This window comes from Hyposmocoma kahamanoa, unplaced genomic scaffold (genome assembly GCF_003589595.1).
Source record: "Hyposmocoma kahamanoa isolate Upper Pololo Valley unplaced genomic scaffold, ASM358959v1 76, whole genome shotgun sequence".
NCBI lineage: Eukaryota > Metazoa > Arthropoda > Insecta > Lepidoptera > Cosmopterigidae > Hyposmocoma > Hyposmocoma kahamanoa.
In genome coordinates, this window is record NW_020653900.1 from 2,763,062 (window position 1) to 2,783,217 (window position 20,156).

Below are 20,156 nucleotides of genomic sequence, written 5' to 3' on the forward strand. Positions count from 1 at the left end.
TTCACAGCTCTCTTTTGTTACATTGCTCCTTTCGACATTTATAATTTTACTGCAATTGTTACAAACGCAAATTAACAGCAAATATGATAAAGTTTCTTATAATTACGTTAATTGCATTAGAGAGCCTGCATCTTATAATATATAATGTGATCGTACAGTTCGGTTTTCTGTACAGTTTGCTTGGGCTCTGACCATGTGATGAAGTATTGTGCGTGCAGTATAATATTCGGTCTCTAGTCCTTTTACGACAAGTAATACGCAATAAAACAGTAAATAAACAATTCCTATAGTTTTATTTCCATATTTACATTTTGGTAACATTTGGTAACAAGACAAATACTTAACAAAATACTGTTTATTAACACATTTCGAAATTCCAGATCTTGTAACAATAAAAACAAAATAAATATAAAATAAATTACATGATAACTACTTGATTTAGGCGTAAAAATTAACTATGACATAACATTACGATATTTAGGATCACCTCAACTCGATATAACTTATTTTGCATATTTTTTAACAACCTTTATAAGTTGTGTTAACACCCTTTGGAAAGTGTGTTACCACCCTCTGTTCTATTTTTATAATTTGCCGTTTTAAGTTTTTACTATAAAGTTTTGCTATACAGGTTTACTATACAGGATTGTACCAACCTGTGTAGTAAAAACTGTACATCTTTTAGTGTGTGTTAATAATAATACAAAATATTCATATATTTTAAATACATATTCATGTACTTGAATATCAGACTCTTACCCTACGGTACAGCCACCAAAAAAGAGTGGTCGTTTTTTACATAGTTACTTTATAAAATTCTTAATGCCTGATCTAAAACTGAGGTGTCCAAGTAAACCCGAGTTAGTCCAATTTAGACTCTATCGACCACATTATTTAGTGATCAAGGAAATGAATGACGGCGTTGGTGAAATCTTTCGTAGTCGACTGTCCGCCAAGGTCCTTCGTCCTTATTTTACCGTCTTGTAGTACTCTGAAAGAAAAATATAAAAATTTATTGTCACGTTGTAGACATCCGTACCCGGCTGCACCTCGTTAGAAATAGAATTGTGATATCGTACCACTTCAGGATAGCGTTATATCATTCATGATCATGAGTAACACGTTTGTTGTGTGTTGGTAACAGTGAGTCAGCACACACGGCCATAAACGTAATATGGTTTGCACAAAGCTGATTTGTGATAAAGCTCGACCTTGCAACTGCTGTGTTTATTTGTGTGTTTTTTGTAAATTTCAGACACATAGGACTTGTCAACACAAGTCTCAGGGTGACGGGGACGGTGGCAGTGCCTCTCAGATCTTTGTAATTTGCTCTGAATGACGCTGCAACTGTTAGGAACAGGCGTGTAGCTTACCATCAGGCGCATGACTTGTTCGTCCAGTCACTTGATATAAAAAAAATCCACACGATGGCTTTTATGAGGTTAGGTGATAATTCTAGCTAAAATTACACGCGCATGTGCAAATCAGTCAATTGTTGTTATGTTAAACCATAAAACTATTTCATTGATAATTGAAATGAATAGATAAGCCATTTGCCACTTTATTCTATCAACTTGTTATGGAATATCATGAGAAAAATCTTGTAGAAATTATCCCGTCACTCCTCCCGCACCGCGCATCTACCTCAGGAACTGAGGCAGTTAAGCGGTAGGCCTGTAGAAAACAGCAACATCCGCGAGGAGGACGACGGGGCAGTGTGGCTCAGTTCGTCGTGAATCGAGAGGAGGGGGAGTACCCGAGTAGGCTACCGTGGGGATTAAGTCGGTAGGAGTCCGGCATAACCTCTTTGCTGCCCCCGCGGTAGAGGTGATGATACTTTTTTAATTTTATGTAGGCAAAAATTGTTTGTTGTTTGTTTGTTTTCATCAGGCGGGCCGTATGCACAAGCATACCTGATGGAAAGCGGTCACCGTCGCCTATGAACGCCTGCAATACCAGGGGCGCCACGAGCGCGTTGCCAACCCTTTAGGACCCTTCGCAAACCCCGTTTGAAGGGCCCCATGCTGTATTCCTGCGGGAAAACCCGACAGGGAGTTCATTCCACAACCTAATTGTACGTGGGAGAAAGCTCCTCTGACACCCTACAGTACGAGACCGACTCGTTTCCAGTGGATGGACCCCTTGCGGGTGGCGAGCGGTGCGATGATAAAATGTTCAGAACATTGGCTGTTGTTGTATATGTGTAATTTTGTATTGGATACTGACTTGTTGATGGCGTTCTTGATCATCTTGGAGTAGGAGTGAAGGTTGACGTGCGCCAGCGCATTGGCGGAGCACAGCAGCATGGCCGTGGGGTTGGCGATGTTCTTGCCCACGGCACCGGAGAACACGTGGCGCGCCCCCTGTCAAGGCCATTCGTCAAGACCACTTATAACGGCCCATAAAAATGGCCGCCCGTATACAGGCTTATAAAAAACACTAACATCATCATAAACAACAACTTTAGTTCCATAACTTTAATTATTCATCAGATTGAAGACAGAAAAAAACAATATTTAGATAGGCTTATGTCCAGCAGTGGACTGCAATAGGCTGATTGATTGGATAATACAATAAACCTCACAGGACTATATTATATAATACTATCATCATAAACTACAACTTTTTAAATTATCAGTCGGATTTTACTTTCATACAAAAATAAAAATAATTATAGATCGCTCTAAAATGGTGACAACTCCGTGCGGTAACAAAAGATACCAGTCCGATGCAAAACACAGAAGCAAGGGGCGGGGTCGTCGTTGATGACGTTTGCACGTTTGAACTTTACTACCAAATATAGATTAATAGAATTATGTTTTGTGTAGTCATGGAACAAAAGTTGATGTTTATGATGTTATATGTCAACCGACCAAATGTTATAAGTCAGACCACGTCCGCGAAGCTACAGGGACGCGGGGGATGACAACAAAGGGAACCGTGCGGCACGCGTAATTTTGATTTATAAATCCCCCGCGCCCCTGTAGCGTCGCGGGCGAGCAATATAGGAGGTATACACAGCGGAATGTTTATTTACTTTATATAAAAACTACAGATAATAACTACAAACAATACTCATTAAACGAATAGTTTGTATTTTTATTGAAGACGGAGTAAATTGACAATTGCGGTAGTTTGCGTAAAATGTTCGAAATTTAAATTATTATAGATTTTAAAACTAATAATTAATGGGCATGGAAATTAATATTCGTGTGCGTTGGGAAATCCGATAAAGATTGATTGCAGAGGGAGATTGAGAAAATAGAAGCACTGTAGTTGTTGTTGATAGTTTTGTCGAAGGAATGTGAAAGTAGTAGTAGGTGTAGTGAAAACAGGTGAAAATTTGCCAAAAATGTGAATTATGAATGTTACGACGTTCTAATGATCATATAATTAATAAAATCATAATTGCGTTATTTCCTTCTTCCTTCTTATTTTAACTGTTAGCCTACTAGTATCGAAATCAAATTTTATTTATAACAAGATCAGGCGGATTTCATTATCTGTATTGAACTAAAATTGAAAAACTTTAAAATATGTCTCCTATTTGTATGTTTAATAGACATAGTTCTAAATGCATGTATGAACATGCATGCATGTATGTATGTATGAACTTACAAAAATTGATAATTAAAATGAAACAAACTCGACTATTTTATTGCAAGCGTAACCAACATTCAGTCGATAGTCAGTAGAATATTTATCTACTGCAATCACTAGCTACTTATAAGCGGGCAACACTTTTGCGCATTGAACCGTAATTTTACTCCCATCTTCAAAAAAGACAGACTATAGGTCCGTAAAACATAAAATCATTTCTAATATGAAGAAAAGTTTACTACTCTGGCTACTCGCATCGGTTTAAGAGTCTATACTGCGTGAAATGGCGTTGGTTGATTCCGCATAGATATGAGCGTAGCGCCGGCGCGCCGCCGCCGCCGACAAATGCAATCAGCGCGCCGTTCAGTTCGATCAGGCGCTCCGATCGTACGTGCGCACACGCTTCCGTATTGTGTATGTGAAAATGGCGACGCCAGAAAATGACTTTTCTAAGATAAAACTTTTTTTTTTTATAAAATGTAAGTTCGCATCTGACCTCCATCTCACCTCATCGAAAGTGACGATGGAATATGCACACCTAAACAATGCCTTCAGGTAACAAGTCTGCAGGCAGGGAATTCCACTCCATAGCCGTTCGCCATATTAATGTGGAAGCGTAACGCTTCGTGCGAATCTTTGGAATATCCACAACATAGAGGTGGAACCCAAGCCTAAGGAAAGCGAAATTAAATCGTGTAATTCCATCGCGCACTCTCCGTGATATATCCTGTAAAATACCGATAAGCTGGCAACTTTACCGCGGTGTTCAAGGCTCTGCAGCTTCGCCTCCACTAATTCCGAGTCACCTATAAGCTTCTTGGCACGGTTGTCAATTGAATCCAAGGTGGCCAGTTGGTATGTAGCAGAACCATCCTAAAGGTGGCAGCAGTATTCCATGCACGACCGGACTTGTGCTTGGTACAGCTGAAGTAACTGTCCCGGTGTGTAGTAACGCCTCACCCTGGAAAGGATCCTAAGCTGCCTTGCTGCATGTTTGGCCATGGATTCAATGTATCTGCCGAAGTACAAATTGGACGACAGGTCCATTCCAAGTAACTGGTGACAGTCGGCTATCGATATGGATATAGCACGAAAAGTCGGAGTCAGCTCAAAGGGACTCCGTTTTGTGGAGAATAGACACGCCTGCGTTTTGGTAGCGTTAAATTTGACAAGATTGGCATCGCCCCAATCGGAGATTGCCTTGAGTGTCAAATCCAAACAGCTAACCATGGACTGTCGACAAAACTGGATTTCCTCTCCACTGACCTTTGCATTGGTCAAGTACCTATCTACAACTGTGTTGTCATCAACATACGCAAAGGTACCTGGAATTAATATATCATTAATATACAGAAGAAAGAGAGTTACAGACAGTACCGAACCCTGAGGAGTCTATCGCCATATGTTCGGAAGAGTAGCCTTCTAAGACCACTCGAATCGAACCTTTGATCAAGAAATCCGAGATCCAATTGCAAAGGTCAGTGGGAAGCCCATAAGAGGGAAGCTTACTTAAAAGGCTTGCGTGTCAGATCCTGTCAAAGGCTTTATGGTTTTATGTCTTATGTCAAAGGTTATTTTAGAAATATCCAAAGACACTGCAAGTGCTTCACCTTACTTTTCTATAGCCTGGCTCTATATGTGACAGGCATACACAAGAAGATCCCCAGTAGATCGTCCTCGTCGGAATTCGTACTAGCGATCACTGAGGAGGTCGTTGTCTTCAAGGTACGACAGGAGACGGTTGTTGAGTATACGTTCCATAGTCTTGCAGAGTATGGAAGTGACTGAGATAGGTCTATAGTTGACACAGTCAGCTCTGCTTCTCTTTTTCGGCACAGGTTGCACGTTTGCAAACTTCCACGACCTGGCAACTGCCCCAGTCTCAAGTGAGAGGCGATACAGGCGTAGGCGTGTGAGAACAGGAGACAACTCAGGCGCACAGTTACATAGGACTAGTGCTGGAACTCCAGCTAGCTTTACGCTTACAGCTTTTAGCACGTTCTAAGTACCTCTTTTGAGCGTCCGCGAATTGAAGTCATAGTGCAGTCAGCTTGAGATAAGATGAGATCCAGACGCGAAGTCTTTGCAAAGAGTGAGGCAAAAAGATTTGTATTGTAGACTTCTGCAGTATACGCCAGCTTGCTGCCCGGCCTCAGCAGAGGCGGCATAGATGGGCGATAAAAGTTAGTTAGTGACTTTATATTTAAAGACGTTTTGTTTAAAAAATTAATTTGTCAATTTCTAGCGTCGCCATTTTCACTACGCGGATCGGAGTGCCTGAACGAAAAATTTGATTACTATAGAAAATTCGTTATTTTAATTTTTCCTTTTGTAAAAGTATTTATACAACGGTTTTTGTAAAAACAAACACCGTTATACAAATTCGTTTTAGGGTCGCGCTCGCGCCGCCGAAACGCCTCCGCCGCCGACACTTTTTAGTCGGCGCGCCGCCGCCGGTTGGTCTATTATCGGCGCTCATATGTAATTCCGCATAACATTGAGTGTCGAATCAATCACTTTAGAAAAAATATATAGTAAAACTAAGGATATACACTGATTACTACAAGGTGTGACAACACGATTTTTAAAAATTTTCACAATAGAAAAAAAACACAAACTTACCTCGAAATTTTACAAGAAAACCGCTGTACTCAATAGATACTTTATATAAACCAATGATATTAAATTTATATACGATATACATTTTACGAATGGCTTTAATCGTTTATAAAAAAATTAATTCTGAAATAAAGCCAGTGACGCTGCTGCTCGACCCAAGCAAAATGAACCGTATTAGTACGGAAAAAAAATTAATTCGAGCTAAGGTAGTATCGACTCTTAAAGAAAATCTATGCTCGGTACCTGTTCAAATACAGCGCAGTCCATGCTGTAGCTGGCTCCGGCGACGACGCCGGCGCCACCCACCAGGCCGCTGGCCAGGTTGTCGACTATGTTGCCGTAAAGGTTGGGCGTCACCATCACGTCGAACTGATTGGGGTTGGACACCATCTGCATCGTGCAGTTGTCGACGATCATCTTCTCGAACTGGATGCGGGGGTACAGTTTTGCCATCTGGATAATCATAGTCATCACCATCAGTCATATATGTAGTATATTCGAGTATAAAATAATACTCTGATTCCCAATACAAAAAAGTCCAATAGCCCACGTTTAGCATAGGGAACCAATTTTTTGTATGATTTTTTTCAAATTTTTGTTTTTGTATGATTACAATAAGTTTAGTTTTTAGTAGAAGTAGAGCTCCTTGTGAAAGAGCTCAACCAGGGAAGTTTTGCCGCCTTACCTACTGCCGCCAAGCAGTAATGTGAGAACTACTGCGTTTCGGTTTGGAAGGGTAAAGGTACCTACTGGTGAAATTACAGGCATATGGGACTTGTCAACTTATGTCTCAGATCTTTGCGATTTAAAGCTCTGAGTGGCATAGCAACTGTTATGGGTAGGCGTGTCGCTTACCAGCAGACAACGGCTTGTTCATCACGTCACTTGGTACCTACTATAAACAAAAGTGTGCATTTGACCTCCATCTCACCAGATGGAAAGTGAGGTGATAATAATATAATAGTACCAATAACGGGTACACACTCATAGTCCCGGATTAGGGAAACCCTGTGGCGCGGGTCCCATAGACACACACATAAACAACCGCAAATTACAAACAAACTCACGAGAGAAATAAACGTAGGCGATATTAATATTTCTCTCTCTCCTCTGCGTGACAGTCCAGCATGAACCGTTCGGCCACGGAGGCAGTTATAAATCGTCGTTGCTAATTTAATATCTCATATGTGTTAAAAGCAATTATCATAGAAACACGAAAAAGCTTCCTCCTGTAAAATTTTCGTATAGAGTATTTTTGTTGAATGTCATTGAAATAAGAAGAGATCCACATGAGAGTTTTCTCAGTTGGTTACTCTGAAGATGCTTTTCAAATATTTACAAAACTTCTTGTCGACCAAAACGACACATAGAGGTTTTAAATTTGCAACGACGAAATAATGCCTATTCACTCTCGCTTCGAAAAGGTCCAATTTATGGCGTTAGTTTTATGCGTCTGCAATCAGGGAATTCCATTCCAATGCCGTACGCCATATAAATATGTAAACGTAATGCTTCGATCGAATCTTGAGTACATCCACATGGAAAACGCAATGCGTTCCCAGCACTCATTTACAGTTAGGACCCTATGTGAGGTCACGGAACAACATACGCAAGCTTACTCACTTAAATATGACAATAAAATAATTATTACTGGAGTAATTTCACATAAAAAAATTTATTGAATATCAATTCAATAAAAATTTAAATACAATGATTAGCGACATCTCTAGCCAGGGCTGGTAGCTGTAAAGGTATCTAACTGGGTAACGAAATACTTAAGATTTCTCATAGATGGCGCTACGGCTAAAAAATCGTTGAAAAAACCAAATACAAAGACACGACAACAAACAAATTCGTGAGGTCCGATGGTTCGTTCCGTAGTTCAATTGGTATAGCGTCTGCCACGGTATGCTAGAAGACGTCGGTTCGAATCCGGCCTGATCGAAGGATTTTTTTCTGAGTTTTCCATCTTTGTATTAAGAATTATAACAAACTAGTGGAGTAATTTCACATAAAAAAATAATTGAATATCAATTCAATAAAAATTTCAATAAAATAATTAATAAAATATTTTCCACTTACCTCTTCACAACTCCTCAAGAAGAGACCGTCACCCAGCTTCATAATGTTGGCCTTGTGCACAGATGTGACCTTTTTGCGGCCCATTCGCACGGCATAGTCGAACGCGAACTTAGCAATACGCTCAGATTTCGCGGCTGTGATGATCTTAAGGCATTCCACAACACCTACGACAAAATATCATACGTTTGTATAACAAGTGAGAAAAATAGGAAAACCAAATTCCATAAATGGCCAAAAAATCCGTGCCAACCTGTATCATTGTATTGTATTTTTAACGGACTTTAAAAAGGGAGAAGTTTCTCAACTCGTCTGTAGTTTTTTGTGTGTATGTTACGCGATTACATTTGTGAACCGATTTCGGTGATTCTTTTTTTTACTGGTGTAATGTGTCGAAGCAACGTGACTTCTTAAGTAGGTCACTGGATTACGTATTGAAGGAAATATTGAGTAAGCATAAGATTCTTTATATTGTAATTGAATTATTAATTCACTTCTATTTGGACCATGAACGAATAAACTACCTAAACTTGTTCCTGTTTCACTATACCTCGCTAACCAGATGGCATTCCGACTACCTCACTGCATAACCAAACTGATATGAGATTGGAAAGGGGGCACCTCGAACAGTGAGAACTGTTCGTTTGGGTTGAACATTTGTTCGGTAAAGCATTCGTTCGATAGAACCTTCGTTCGATCGAACCAAAAAGTCAAGCAATCGATCAACGAGTCAACGGGTCAAAGAGTTAATGGATCAACGATCAATGAGTCTATCAATCATTTATCCTAATTGCTCATTTATCGTAAATCAATCAAATCAATTTATCGTAATTTTGTGAATTTAATCTGTTTTTTGGTATGTTGTGATTAGTTATGAGTGCACTAGCTAATATAAAATATTAATGAATAATAAATTAGCTATTTTGAATGCTCATACGTTTTTTGTTATGTATTTTTCTTTTTTTTTCTTTTTTTTATAATATCAAGTGACGGGACAAACAAGTCGTGCGCCTGACGGTAAGCTACACGCCTGACCATAACAATTGCAGTGTCCTCAGAGCTTTAAATCGCAAAGATCTGAGGGGCACTGCCACTGCGCCCGTCACCCTGACACATAAGTTGACATGTCCCTTGGGCCTGTAATTTCACCAGCACCCTTACCCTTCAAAATCGGAACACAGTAATGCTGACATTACTGCTTGGCGGTAGAAATAGGTAAGGTGGCAGTACTTCTCTGGACGAACTCTTTCACAAGGAGCTACTAACTACTGTTTTGTAGGTGTTACTTTTCCTAGAGAGAAATTTGAGTGTCTTAAATGTGGTTTATCAATGATGCACTTAACTTTATACACAGTACCCATCAGCAGGAAAGATTATAAGCTAATTGTATATACTGACACTTTTAACGCCATATGGAAGTATCGTGAGCGACGAGTGACCCGCTAAGAGTCGAACATGTGCTCAAATCATTTGACCAGATCACATTACGCATGGGTCATGATCGACTGGGGTTATCAAAAATGATCGACCTACACAGGTATATATGGTAATATACGGTTTATTAAGGTACTATACTTAGAACCACAGATAATATAATACTGTAGTAGTACAGATACCCATCTCATACAAAGAAATGTCGCATTCGTAACTCCACTTATTTGGACGCTTATTTTGATTCTTAACGCTCAGCAAGAGATGGTACTAAGTAAACCAGCGATACGATTGTAATAATTCGTTTGTTAATATGGCTTAGTAGCAGTAGAGCTCCTTGTGAAAGAGTTCGTCCAAGGTAGTACGGCTACCTTACCTATTTCTGCTGCCAAGCAGTAATGTCAGCATTACTGTGGTCTGGTTCTGAAGGTAAGGGTGCTGGTGAAATTACAGGCACATGGCACTTGTCAACTTATGTCTCAGGGTGATAGGCGCTTTGCGAATAAAGCTCTGAGTGGCACTGCAACTGTTATGGATAGGCGTGTCGCTTACCATCAGGAGCACGATTTGTTCGTCCCGTCACTTATTTATTATAAAAAAATAAATAATACAAGCGCAATTAAAGTCACAGACACCACCTCCAAAAATATACCCGATATTGTCGGGTATAGTTTATACTATTAATTTTACGCGAGTGGGAAAATTAACTGCATAAAAATAATTTCAACACAAGCGCAGTAACTTTACACGATTTAACCTTCACCGGGTTCGCGGAGTACCAAATTAATTATCTTCCATTTTTATTAACATATACTTCCGCAAATTAGCACCTGAATCTATTAATTACTGCATTGACAATATTGTAAAACTTGCACTTACCAGGTACAGATTCGTGTTCCAACGCAGAGTACTCTCCCTCTGTTTGCTCTCGAATGATAATACAGTCGACGTCGTGATGACGGCACTTCACGTTGGGCAATGATTTCACGTGTACTACGTTGGCGTAAAGGTCTAGAGCGTTGCGTAGTTTCATGTTGAGAGTTTGCAGTTCACCGGTGTGAGAGAAGTCAGGCGTTGCGAGAATACCCTGAAATATTCAACAGAGTATTGAAAACTAAAGCCATCTCAACATTGATGTTCATTGTACGTACCCGTCGAGTACATAACCAGAAATAGAGACGAAATAAGGGCCATCCATCCCTGGCAATTCATCAGGTAAATGGGCCTTATTTCACTTTCAAATATCAACTCTCGTTTGCACTGAAATCACAAATTAGAAAGCTGTAATAGTACAGCGCCAACAACTGCCCCGTGTGTACGTCTCCGTATATTCCAAAAATATTCTGTATTTATTGTAATGAAGATAACATCTCTAACAATGGCGGGCTGTTCCATTCGGTGGTGTGGGAAAAACAGCAAACATCTAATTATAACACAAACGGAATCCAATTTCATCGGTAATTAAACATGTAATTTTGCAATTTTAATCCATTATAGCAAAGCTCAAGTTAAACTGGTCGATTTGAAGTGAAACAATTGAAGACACGCGTCAATTGTTTCGAATTCGGGCTATGCCAATCGGAGCGCAATCCGTAATGATAAGGCAGAATAGTTTTCAAACAAATTAAATGACATTTCGTCTCTATTTCTGGTCATATACTCGATGTACCTACTACTACTGTTGTGTCCCCTTAGTTTAAGCATCGAACAATAACTCAAGAAGACTTCTTATCGCGTAGTCGGGTATTTAGTACCTATTGCTAAACCAGATGTCGCGACGAGTACCAAATAGCTATTTTTGTAACTAATTTGTTTTACATTGACAAGCTGCAATTGGACATTCGAGTAGTTAAACAAAAAGGATCCAATGCACATTCTGTCACTGTCAAGATATGGCAGTTTGAAGTTTAAAAACGTTTCTCACTCTTGCTTTATTTTCAAAACTTATAATGTGATGTAACTTCAGAGATATTTATATTTTTTTTTAATTAACCTATTATGTCCCACTGATAGGCAAAGGTTTCCCCCAAAATCCTCCATTGCTCCCTGTCTTTGGCGATCTCCCACCATTATCTCTCAAACCCATCAAGGTCGTCCCGCCAACGCCTTCTCGGCCGTCTAAGCCGTCTCTTTCCGTTCTCGGGCACCCAAGGAATGACGACGTTCGCCTACTTCACAGGTTGCATCCGGCTAACGTGTCCCGCCCAATCCCACTTGAGCCTGGCTGCTTTGCTCCCCACATCAGCAATGTCAGTCATCGAACGCAGCACTGTATTGCGTACTCGGTCAATACGTTTGAAGCCCAGAATGCTGCGTGCCATCGCCCTATTTTTTTTTATTATATATTTTATGTATGGATTTTTTCGCTGATCTAAGAGGTTAGACTTCAGGAACCGTTTGGTACATATAAATCACTTTTTGATATTTATTTGGATTAGATCCTTTTTGCTTAACTACGTCCAATTTATCAAAGCTACACTAATTTCTGGTGATAACAAACAAATCAACTAGGTGGCGCTTATTGTACAGATTTTTATAAATAGTGCCAGTCGTTTTTTTTAATTTTGTTTAGGATTAGGGCCATCTGCCCGTATAAGGAAGGATTAATTCATAAATTAGTTTTTTTAAATAATGTCAAGTAACGGGACGAACTAGTGGCACCACTTGTTCGTGATAGTAAGCTACACGCCTGTCCATAACAGTTGCAGTGCCACTCAGAGCTTTAAATTGCAAAGATCTGAGGGGCACTGCCACTGCGCCCGTCACCTTGAGACATAAGTTGACAAGAACCACGTTCCTATAATTTCACCAGCACCTTTACACTTAAAAACCGGAACGCAGTAATGATTGGCGGCAGAAATAGGTAAGGTGGCAGTACTTCCCCGGACGAACACTTTCTCAAGGAGCTCTACTGCTACTTACGCAGTACCGTATACATAGCTTGTTAAATGAATTTGTGACTTTGTGAAGACGACGGTCAAGAACAGTTAGTTTACTTTTGTTACTCGTATTAATGTTATGTCTACCACAATATTTCATATATTTTGCTGATTCTATTAAAACCAATAGAAATAATGTTACCTAAATAAGTTTAGTTGATATAGTGTGTCTCAGTAGTGCTTCTTAAGTAATTTTCTAATCGGGCATTATGGGTAGTATTCCAGAACTCTACTCAATACTCAAGTCAGGACTTGAGTATTGCAGTGAGCACTTAAAATCATACTCAAGTCCTTGCCATTAGGGTCGTATTTCCAGTGCTTGGAATCATACTCAAGTCTGCTCAAATCTGGAAATACGACCCTAATGGGGCAGGGACTTGAGTATGATTTCGAGTGCTTTAAACCATACTCAAATCCTGACTTGAGCATTGAGTAGAGTTCTAGAATACGACCCTAAGTGTAATAATGATTCAATATTATAATTATATTTATACCTTAATGCAAACTTTGTTTTTGGCGATGGAGTTGACGACATCCTCAAGCGGTGCGCTCAGCGTCGGGTTCACTTCGGAAAAGAAGAACGTCTCGAAGTCCACAGGGCAGCCCGCCGCCTGAATTTGTTACCAAAATGTTATTTCATTCAAAATAAATAATTCTTACTACAAACTAATAGACCTGCATATATCAGCACCAAATTTTGCATAATGTTATATTTTATATGGGTTATTAACAGCACACTTTACCATCAAGCGTGCTGTAGCGCGGTGACAAGTGCGACCGTTAGTCATAAAACAACGCGTGAATTTCCGAAATCGTCTACACTTGGAAAAAATGGTCCACGAAGAAGTAACAGGAAACCACAAACCATGGTTGCTGTAAGTACATAAATAAAAAGGAAAACTCATTCTAAATTCATTTTCCATATAAGTATGATTGTAGTGAATGCTTACGTTAGCCAAATAATCATACGGCATGCCAACATTTCTCGTTAAACTTTTCATATAACACATTGGCTAAATTATTATTGTTTAACAGTCGGTCAATAGGAAGTAAAGTCTACTTAAGCAAATAAACTTAACAGGCTTTATTATATTATGACTTCATGGCGTACCTTGAAAACTTCCTGTACGGAGTACACGAGCTCAGGGCCGACGCCATCGCCGGGGATGAGCGTGCATTTGATGCGACCCTCCTTGTTTGCATTCGGTTGCTATAGCAGATATAATGTGATTGAAATATAAATAAATATAAAATAACAAAACGCAGTATATATAGTTCGACTTAACTCTTACAAATACCGTGGCTTAAAATTGCCATTGCCGTTTTCATTCATGTCTAGAATGGGTTACTGACTATTGATATTTACTTTATCAAAACAAAATCTAAAGCCGGGTACTCACTGGCGAGCGGCAACCGTCGCATGTTGTTACCAAAAATCATAGTGTGTAGGTACGTGACTCGCAAGCTTGCCGCGAATGGAACGCGTGCTGTTCGCAGTGAGCCGACGATAACCAGGTACTCATTCTAGCGAGTGAAGATTGTTTCACGAGTACATACTAGAACATAGTTTTCCAAAGTGGTTCCTACCGCTCCCCAGAAGTGGGCGCAGAGTCCTGGGGGTCTCGGAAGCAATTGAGGGGCGCTGGTGCTGTCCAGGGAGTGATATCGCATTCGAAAAATAATCCTTGAATTATCTATATCAACTACAGTACATACATATGATGAAATTACAGACACATGGGACTTGTTTGTCTCACGGTGACGGGCGCAGTGGACGTGCCTCTCAAATCTATGCTATTTAAAGTTCTGAGTGGCACTGTAACTGTTAAGGACAGCCGTGTAGTTTACCATTAAGTGCACGATCTTGTTCGTCCTGTTACTCGTATAAAAAAATTTTTTTTTTCTTGTGATGTTTTGTGTTAAGTTAATATAAAAAATACGTGCTTTCAATTATTTTTTGTAATGGTGGGCGATAAAATTTTTTATCTTGCCTAAGTGGGCGGAGAGGAAAAAAGTTTGGGAACCTATGAACTAGAACCTAAGTACCGTATCTGTCACGTTACAGTTACCTCTCGCTAATGAGTACCCGGCTTAAAACAGCGTGTAACTTAATATAGAAAAATAGAATAAAAATAACTTAGGGTCGTATTCCAGAACTCTACTCAACGCTCAAGTCAGGACTTGAGTATGATTTAAAGCACTAGAAATCATACTCAAGTCCTTGCCATTAAGGTCGTATTTCCAGTGCTTGAAATCATACTCAAGTCCTGACTTGAGCATTGAGTAGATTTCTGGAATACGACCCTTAGTGTATTAACTAAACTACCGAATTCAAAAAAAAAAATAATGCGGTCCATACGGTTGAAAATCTTAATCTTCCGCCGTACGGACCACGGATTGGTTCTGGAAATACGTGAGTTATCCGGCAGTTAAAACCTGTGCCTCTAACACGAGTTTATTGTGACAGTTGTCGCTAGCGACCGCGTAGATTAATTCACAATTTTGTATGGCAAGCATCGAGTATATAACCAGAAATAGAGACGAAATCTAATTTGTTTGAAAACTATTATGCCAAATCATTACTGTGACAACTGCACTTCAGGTGTCGTCATTTGTTTCACTTGTATGAGTGGCACTGTAACTATTATGGACAGGCGTGTAGCTTACCATCAGGCGCACGACTTGTTCGTCCCGTCACTTGATGTTATAAAAAAAAATATTTGACGCGGTCCCTCGCTACGCTAGCGATAACTGTTACTGTAATCTCACGGTAGAGGCACAGATACTTGTTAAAACCTGACTTCAGTATTTCGTTTTACTTTACCTGATTTAAAAACAATTGTGTACCTGCAAAATGGTCTTCATATGCCTGTGAATTTCCTATTACCTACTTTATGTAATATAATTTAAAATAAAACGTAAATGGATGCAAGACAAATACAGGTGCTCGGAAACAATCGCAGTGATGTTACAAGTTAGACAATGCAATTGGACAACACAAAGGCATTGACGGACGTTTCACAAACAACAGTTTCAAGAGCTATAATACATCTGAACTTATAGCTATTCTGCCTATTGAGATACTTCAGGTCCATAACATCGAAAATGTCACGGATGCTAAACTCAAAACAATCACCTACTGTTGACAAGTGATATCGCTTTGTATGGGAACATAACCATGTGTCCAGTTTGTGAATCTGATCGATTAGGGCCTACTCATCTAACTCGAAAGTCTGTCTGACATACAGTGTTAAATAAAATAATAATAAATTGCCAGAAAATCACACTAATTACCCGGTTTCAAACTAGGAAATTTCCTGTACAATGGACTAATAGCTCAAGAATACTGGTAATCGTGTTCGTCAGAATGGCTGGACCAAATGAGATATACAAATCAAACTGTGCTCATTATTTACTACCTATTTCCTACTATCTAGTACATTTATTAACATATTTTCTACTTTTGCGTTAACGGAAATATTAAAGAAATAAAGTGGCCAGCCATTCTAACGTCAGGTTGGCTGGACCACTTTACGTTTTTCATGGTTCTAGCAGTACATAATTAACTTTTTTTATATAACTATTTACTACCTAAACATACTTTTTTTTCACTATTTTAGGAAGCTTCTATAAAGTTATTTTAAAAAAATAATAAAACGCATTGCAAAAGGTATCTTCTAGAAAAACAATTTATCTTTTCAGTGTAATTGCTAACAATACGCTTTTGCAGGCGCTTAGAATATGCCAACAATGGTTTCTGGATTATCTTTGCAAGCAATATTTTATAACAATTATTATATTAATTACCAGTTGAATTCACCATTACAAATGTTAACTCCATTTGTAGGTATTAAGGAATGCGAACAAATTATAATCAGTTATTTATAAAGAGATTCGTCTTTTTGATCGTCAATAGATGGCATTGCATGTTACAAACTAATTTAGAAATTAACGCTTCCTAACAGGGATAGATGACGCTAATCTTAAACAAAATAAAAGAATAGCCGGCATTATTCATAAAAATCTGTGCAATAAGTGCAATCTAGTTGGTTTATTTGTTATCACTAGAAATTTGAGTAGCTTTGATAAATTGTCAATGTAAAACCAATTCAAAACAAATCAGTTACAAAAATAGCTATCTGGTACGTGTCGCGACATCTGGTGTACTAGGTACTAAATTCCCGACTACGCTTTCTAGTATCGTGATTCCCATTGTGTTATTGGTCCATGTACTAACCATTATATCCACAGCTAAGCCTGGGGATCTACTCTCGTTCTCTGTCCGAAACAATTACTGCCATAAAAGTAATACACGGCAAAATTAAAACACAATGTCAAGTATGTAACTTCATTCGCATCATGCGTCTTTTAATTTGACAGAGTGTGACTTATTTGACAGTAATTGTTTCGGACAGATGTCGGACGGAGAATGAGTGTACACAGTACAATCATATACTGAACACAGGGCGGACTTTTAAATCTATGCATAGTCACAGAAGCTGCATTCAAAAATGCCAACTACTGTTTTCCAATAGCAATGTTGTTGAATTGCATTTCGTGTGACAACATCCTTAGACTTTTCACCCCCTGGTTAGTACAAAATATAATTCAGGTGACAAATATTATCCAATTATACTCTTGTTTAGCATAAGTATGGTACAGAGCCACATAGGCAAGAGTAAAATGCTTATATCGCAGATAAAAATTAGCCAACGTTCAGATATATTATAACAACACAACAATTATATATACCTTCATGCTACATAATTACAAATATTATATCCATTCTGATAACACATATTCCTTGACATAACAAGTAAACGGAAAAATGGGCACCAAATTTTCATGCAGGTTTTATTATTTGGCCTGTCTATTCTTTAAACACAATGCTTTATTTTTAACTGACTTCGAAAAAGGAGGAGGTTCTCAATTGGACTGTACTTTTTTGTGTGTATGTTACGCCATTACTCAGACATTTGGGAACCAATTTCGATGATTCTTTTTTGGTCCATTCAAATTTGAAGAAAATATTCGATCTCTAAGGGAGCTAAATTAGGAGATGAATCTGAATTTGATTTGACCTAGTTTCTTGGCAACTAGATATGGCGAGAGTGAATAAGCATTATTTAGCATGGTACATCATCGCCCTCATTTTCACTTTCCATCAGGTGAGATGGAGGTTAAATGCGCACATATTTTTTTATAAAAAAAATAGAGTTAATTGCACAACACTTTTGAGGTCAGTTTTTTTTTCATAAAAATTTCTTGTTGATAGAATTAATAAATTTAATTTTTTTTTTCTAGTATTACATGTGATGCTAAATAGAAAGGCCAAGAGAAAAGTGTTTATAAGTGTACATGCTTGGGAAAAAAGTCTTACATTGTAATAAAAATAATCCTGGTAACCGGAAAATCCTGGTATAACTCAACAAAAAATCATAATAAAATAATATTGAAAACTATAATATTCAAATCTAAATAAATTGTGTAATTTTGATAACAATGTTGTAGAGTTGGGAAAATTTGGATGCCAAATTGGAATAAATATGCAAAAAATGTGGAGAAATTACTGAATAAATTAAAATTCAATTTCAATTTTTAACTAGAAAACTTATAATAAACAATCATTATTGTCAAGCAATGAAGTTGTAAAATTTATAGCAGTTTTTGAAGACTATTTTATTGTCTTTATAAGCACAAACTGCACATTTTTGTGCAAAGACGGAAACAAAACACTGTCGTCATCAACATGAATATATCTTTATTTTGAGTTCTTAGGTTTACTCGATTAACTAACAATGAAATGAAATCATTTTTTCAAATTAAAATTGCATATTTCTTATGCATATTTTGTCCGAAAACAATTGTTATACTTTCTAAAACAGTTCTCTTATTTAGTGTAGTCTAATAAATCTAATAAAAATAATAACAGTAATTAGTCTGGGTTCAATAAACAAATAGGTATATTTAAATAAGAATATTTTTTAAATCTTGTTTTAAATAAAGGCCTTTGCATTTTTCGAAACTAACCCAAACTGGCCCAAGTCTAGTGGCCCCATTAAGGAAATAATAATAACATTTGTTGCAGATACCAGCCCATTACACCAAGTACCAAGTACCAAGTAACACTTGAGTGTCAATGTCAATCTTTGTGGATTATTTTACACTATCTGAGATATTGCCTGTAATGAGTGGCAAGACCTTATAAAATATAGACTAATGTTTAGCATGTATACTATTGCATATTTCTTAGCAAAAAATGCTGCCAATTTTCAACAACTTTAAATAATTGCATGTCATCAAGCCCATACAACAATGATCCCATCAAATAAATGTATATTATCTACAAGTTTATAATGTATTACAGACATTTATTCAGAGGAGACATCTATATGTCAGACTGTTAAACAGTTGTCTCCTAATAAATAGAGGGTTTAGGTAGGGAGTCATAGTTCTCCACCTTGGTTTAAATTTAACCACTCTGAGAAGACCCAAATGTTATAAAACTAATTTAACTTTATAGTATGAAACTCTTCAGATATAGTTTCTGGGACCCCTAGTCAACCAGGCTAGCATAAATGCACATGTTGACTTAAAAAAAAAACAGAGACATGCGAGCTAAATGTCACACAGACATTTATATGCTCTCTAATAAGACGGCCAATTAGGTAGGCTTTGGCTAGAGGCGCATTATAGCTTTAAATATACTTCATTGCTTCACAGAGATCTTGAATAGGTGCGTGGAGGAAATTCTACCAATTAGTAGACAGTTAGTAGTCTCACCAGGGAGCTGATCGTATGCGACGCAAAACATACATTTTTGTCGGCGTTTACCGCGTTCGTCGTGTGCAGACCCTTTCCTACGTGCTGGGAACCCTGCAAACATACGGAATAACCTTTATAGTCATCCTCCCATAGTCACGTGATATTTCATAAAAAGATAACTTATTCCTGCCTAATTCACAGTATTAATGGCAGTGTGTATAACTGGAAAATGCAGAGATATGTGAAAACGTGAATTTAGTTATAACTTTTCGTACAAGAGGCTGCAAATTTATTGAGATGTAGTTACGAAACAAAAATCTACCAAAACACGAAATTTATTACAACAAATAGATACAATACCTGCACTAAGGTGCGAAAAACGTTTCTAGCGATAAGGGACATGGTATTAAACTGTGAAAACTTTAGTAAAACACTATTTTTTAATTTTTTTTAAATAATTATTTTCGGATCTCGAAGACGTAACTTCGAGCAACGTTCCTTTTCAGGAAAAGTGACAGCTCCAGAACATCCAAACCCGACCGAGTTTTATTATTTTCATTCGTAGAAGGTTCATTTATCACAAAAAATATTTGTATATATATTTATTAGACATTAAGTTCTTTTGTTTAAAAATAAATATTAAAATTTAAATACAAATCCCCACGAAATTGATTTAGTTGAAGAATGAAAAGTGTTCACTGCATGGAATGTAACAAAAAACCA

General features: G+C 37.9%; 1 protein-coding gene across 2 annotated transcripts; it reads right to left on the reverse strand.

The window, feature by feature from the left end:
- Positions 1–610: 610 nt before the first annotated feature.
- LOC113232405 (isocitrate dehydrogenase [NAD] subunit beta, mitochondrial) lies at positions 611–19,861 on the reverse strand. Of its 2 annotated transcripts, none has more exons than XM_026467113.1 (9): positions 19,794–19,861; positions 19,485–19,544; positions 13,780–13,878; positions 13,163–13,279; positions 10,609–10,816; positions 8,302–8,465; positions 6,463–6,672; positions 2,227–2,363; positions 611–991 (listed from the first exon to the last, which is right to left on the reverse strand). In XM_026467113.1, exons 1-9 carry the CDS (start codon positions 19,833–19,835, stop codon positions 895–897), a joined length of 1,134 nt encoding a protein of 377 aa, XP_026322898.1. In that variant the 5' UTR covers positions 19,836–19,861; the 3' UTR covers positions 611–894. The 2 variants fall into 2 exon arrangements, with proteins under 2 accessions (XP_026322898.1, XP_026322897.1); XM_026467112.1 differs by having other exon boundaries at positions 19,452–19,544; positions 19,794–19,850.
- Between the last annotated feature and the right edge of the window lie 295 nt (positions 19,862–20,156).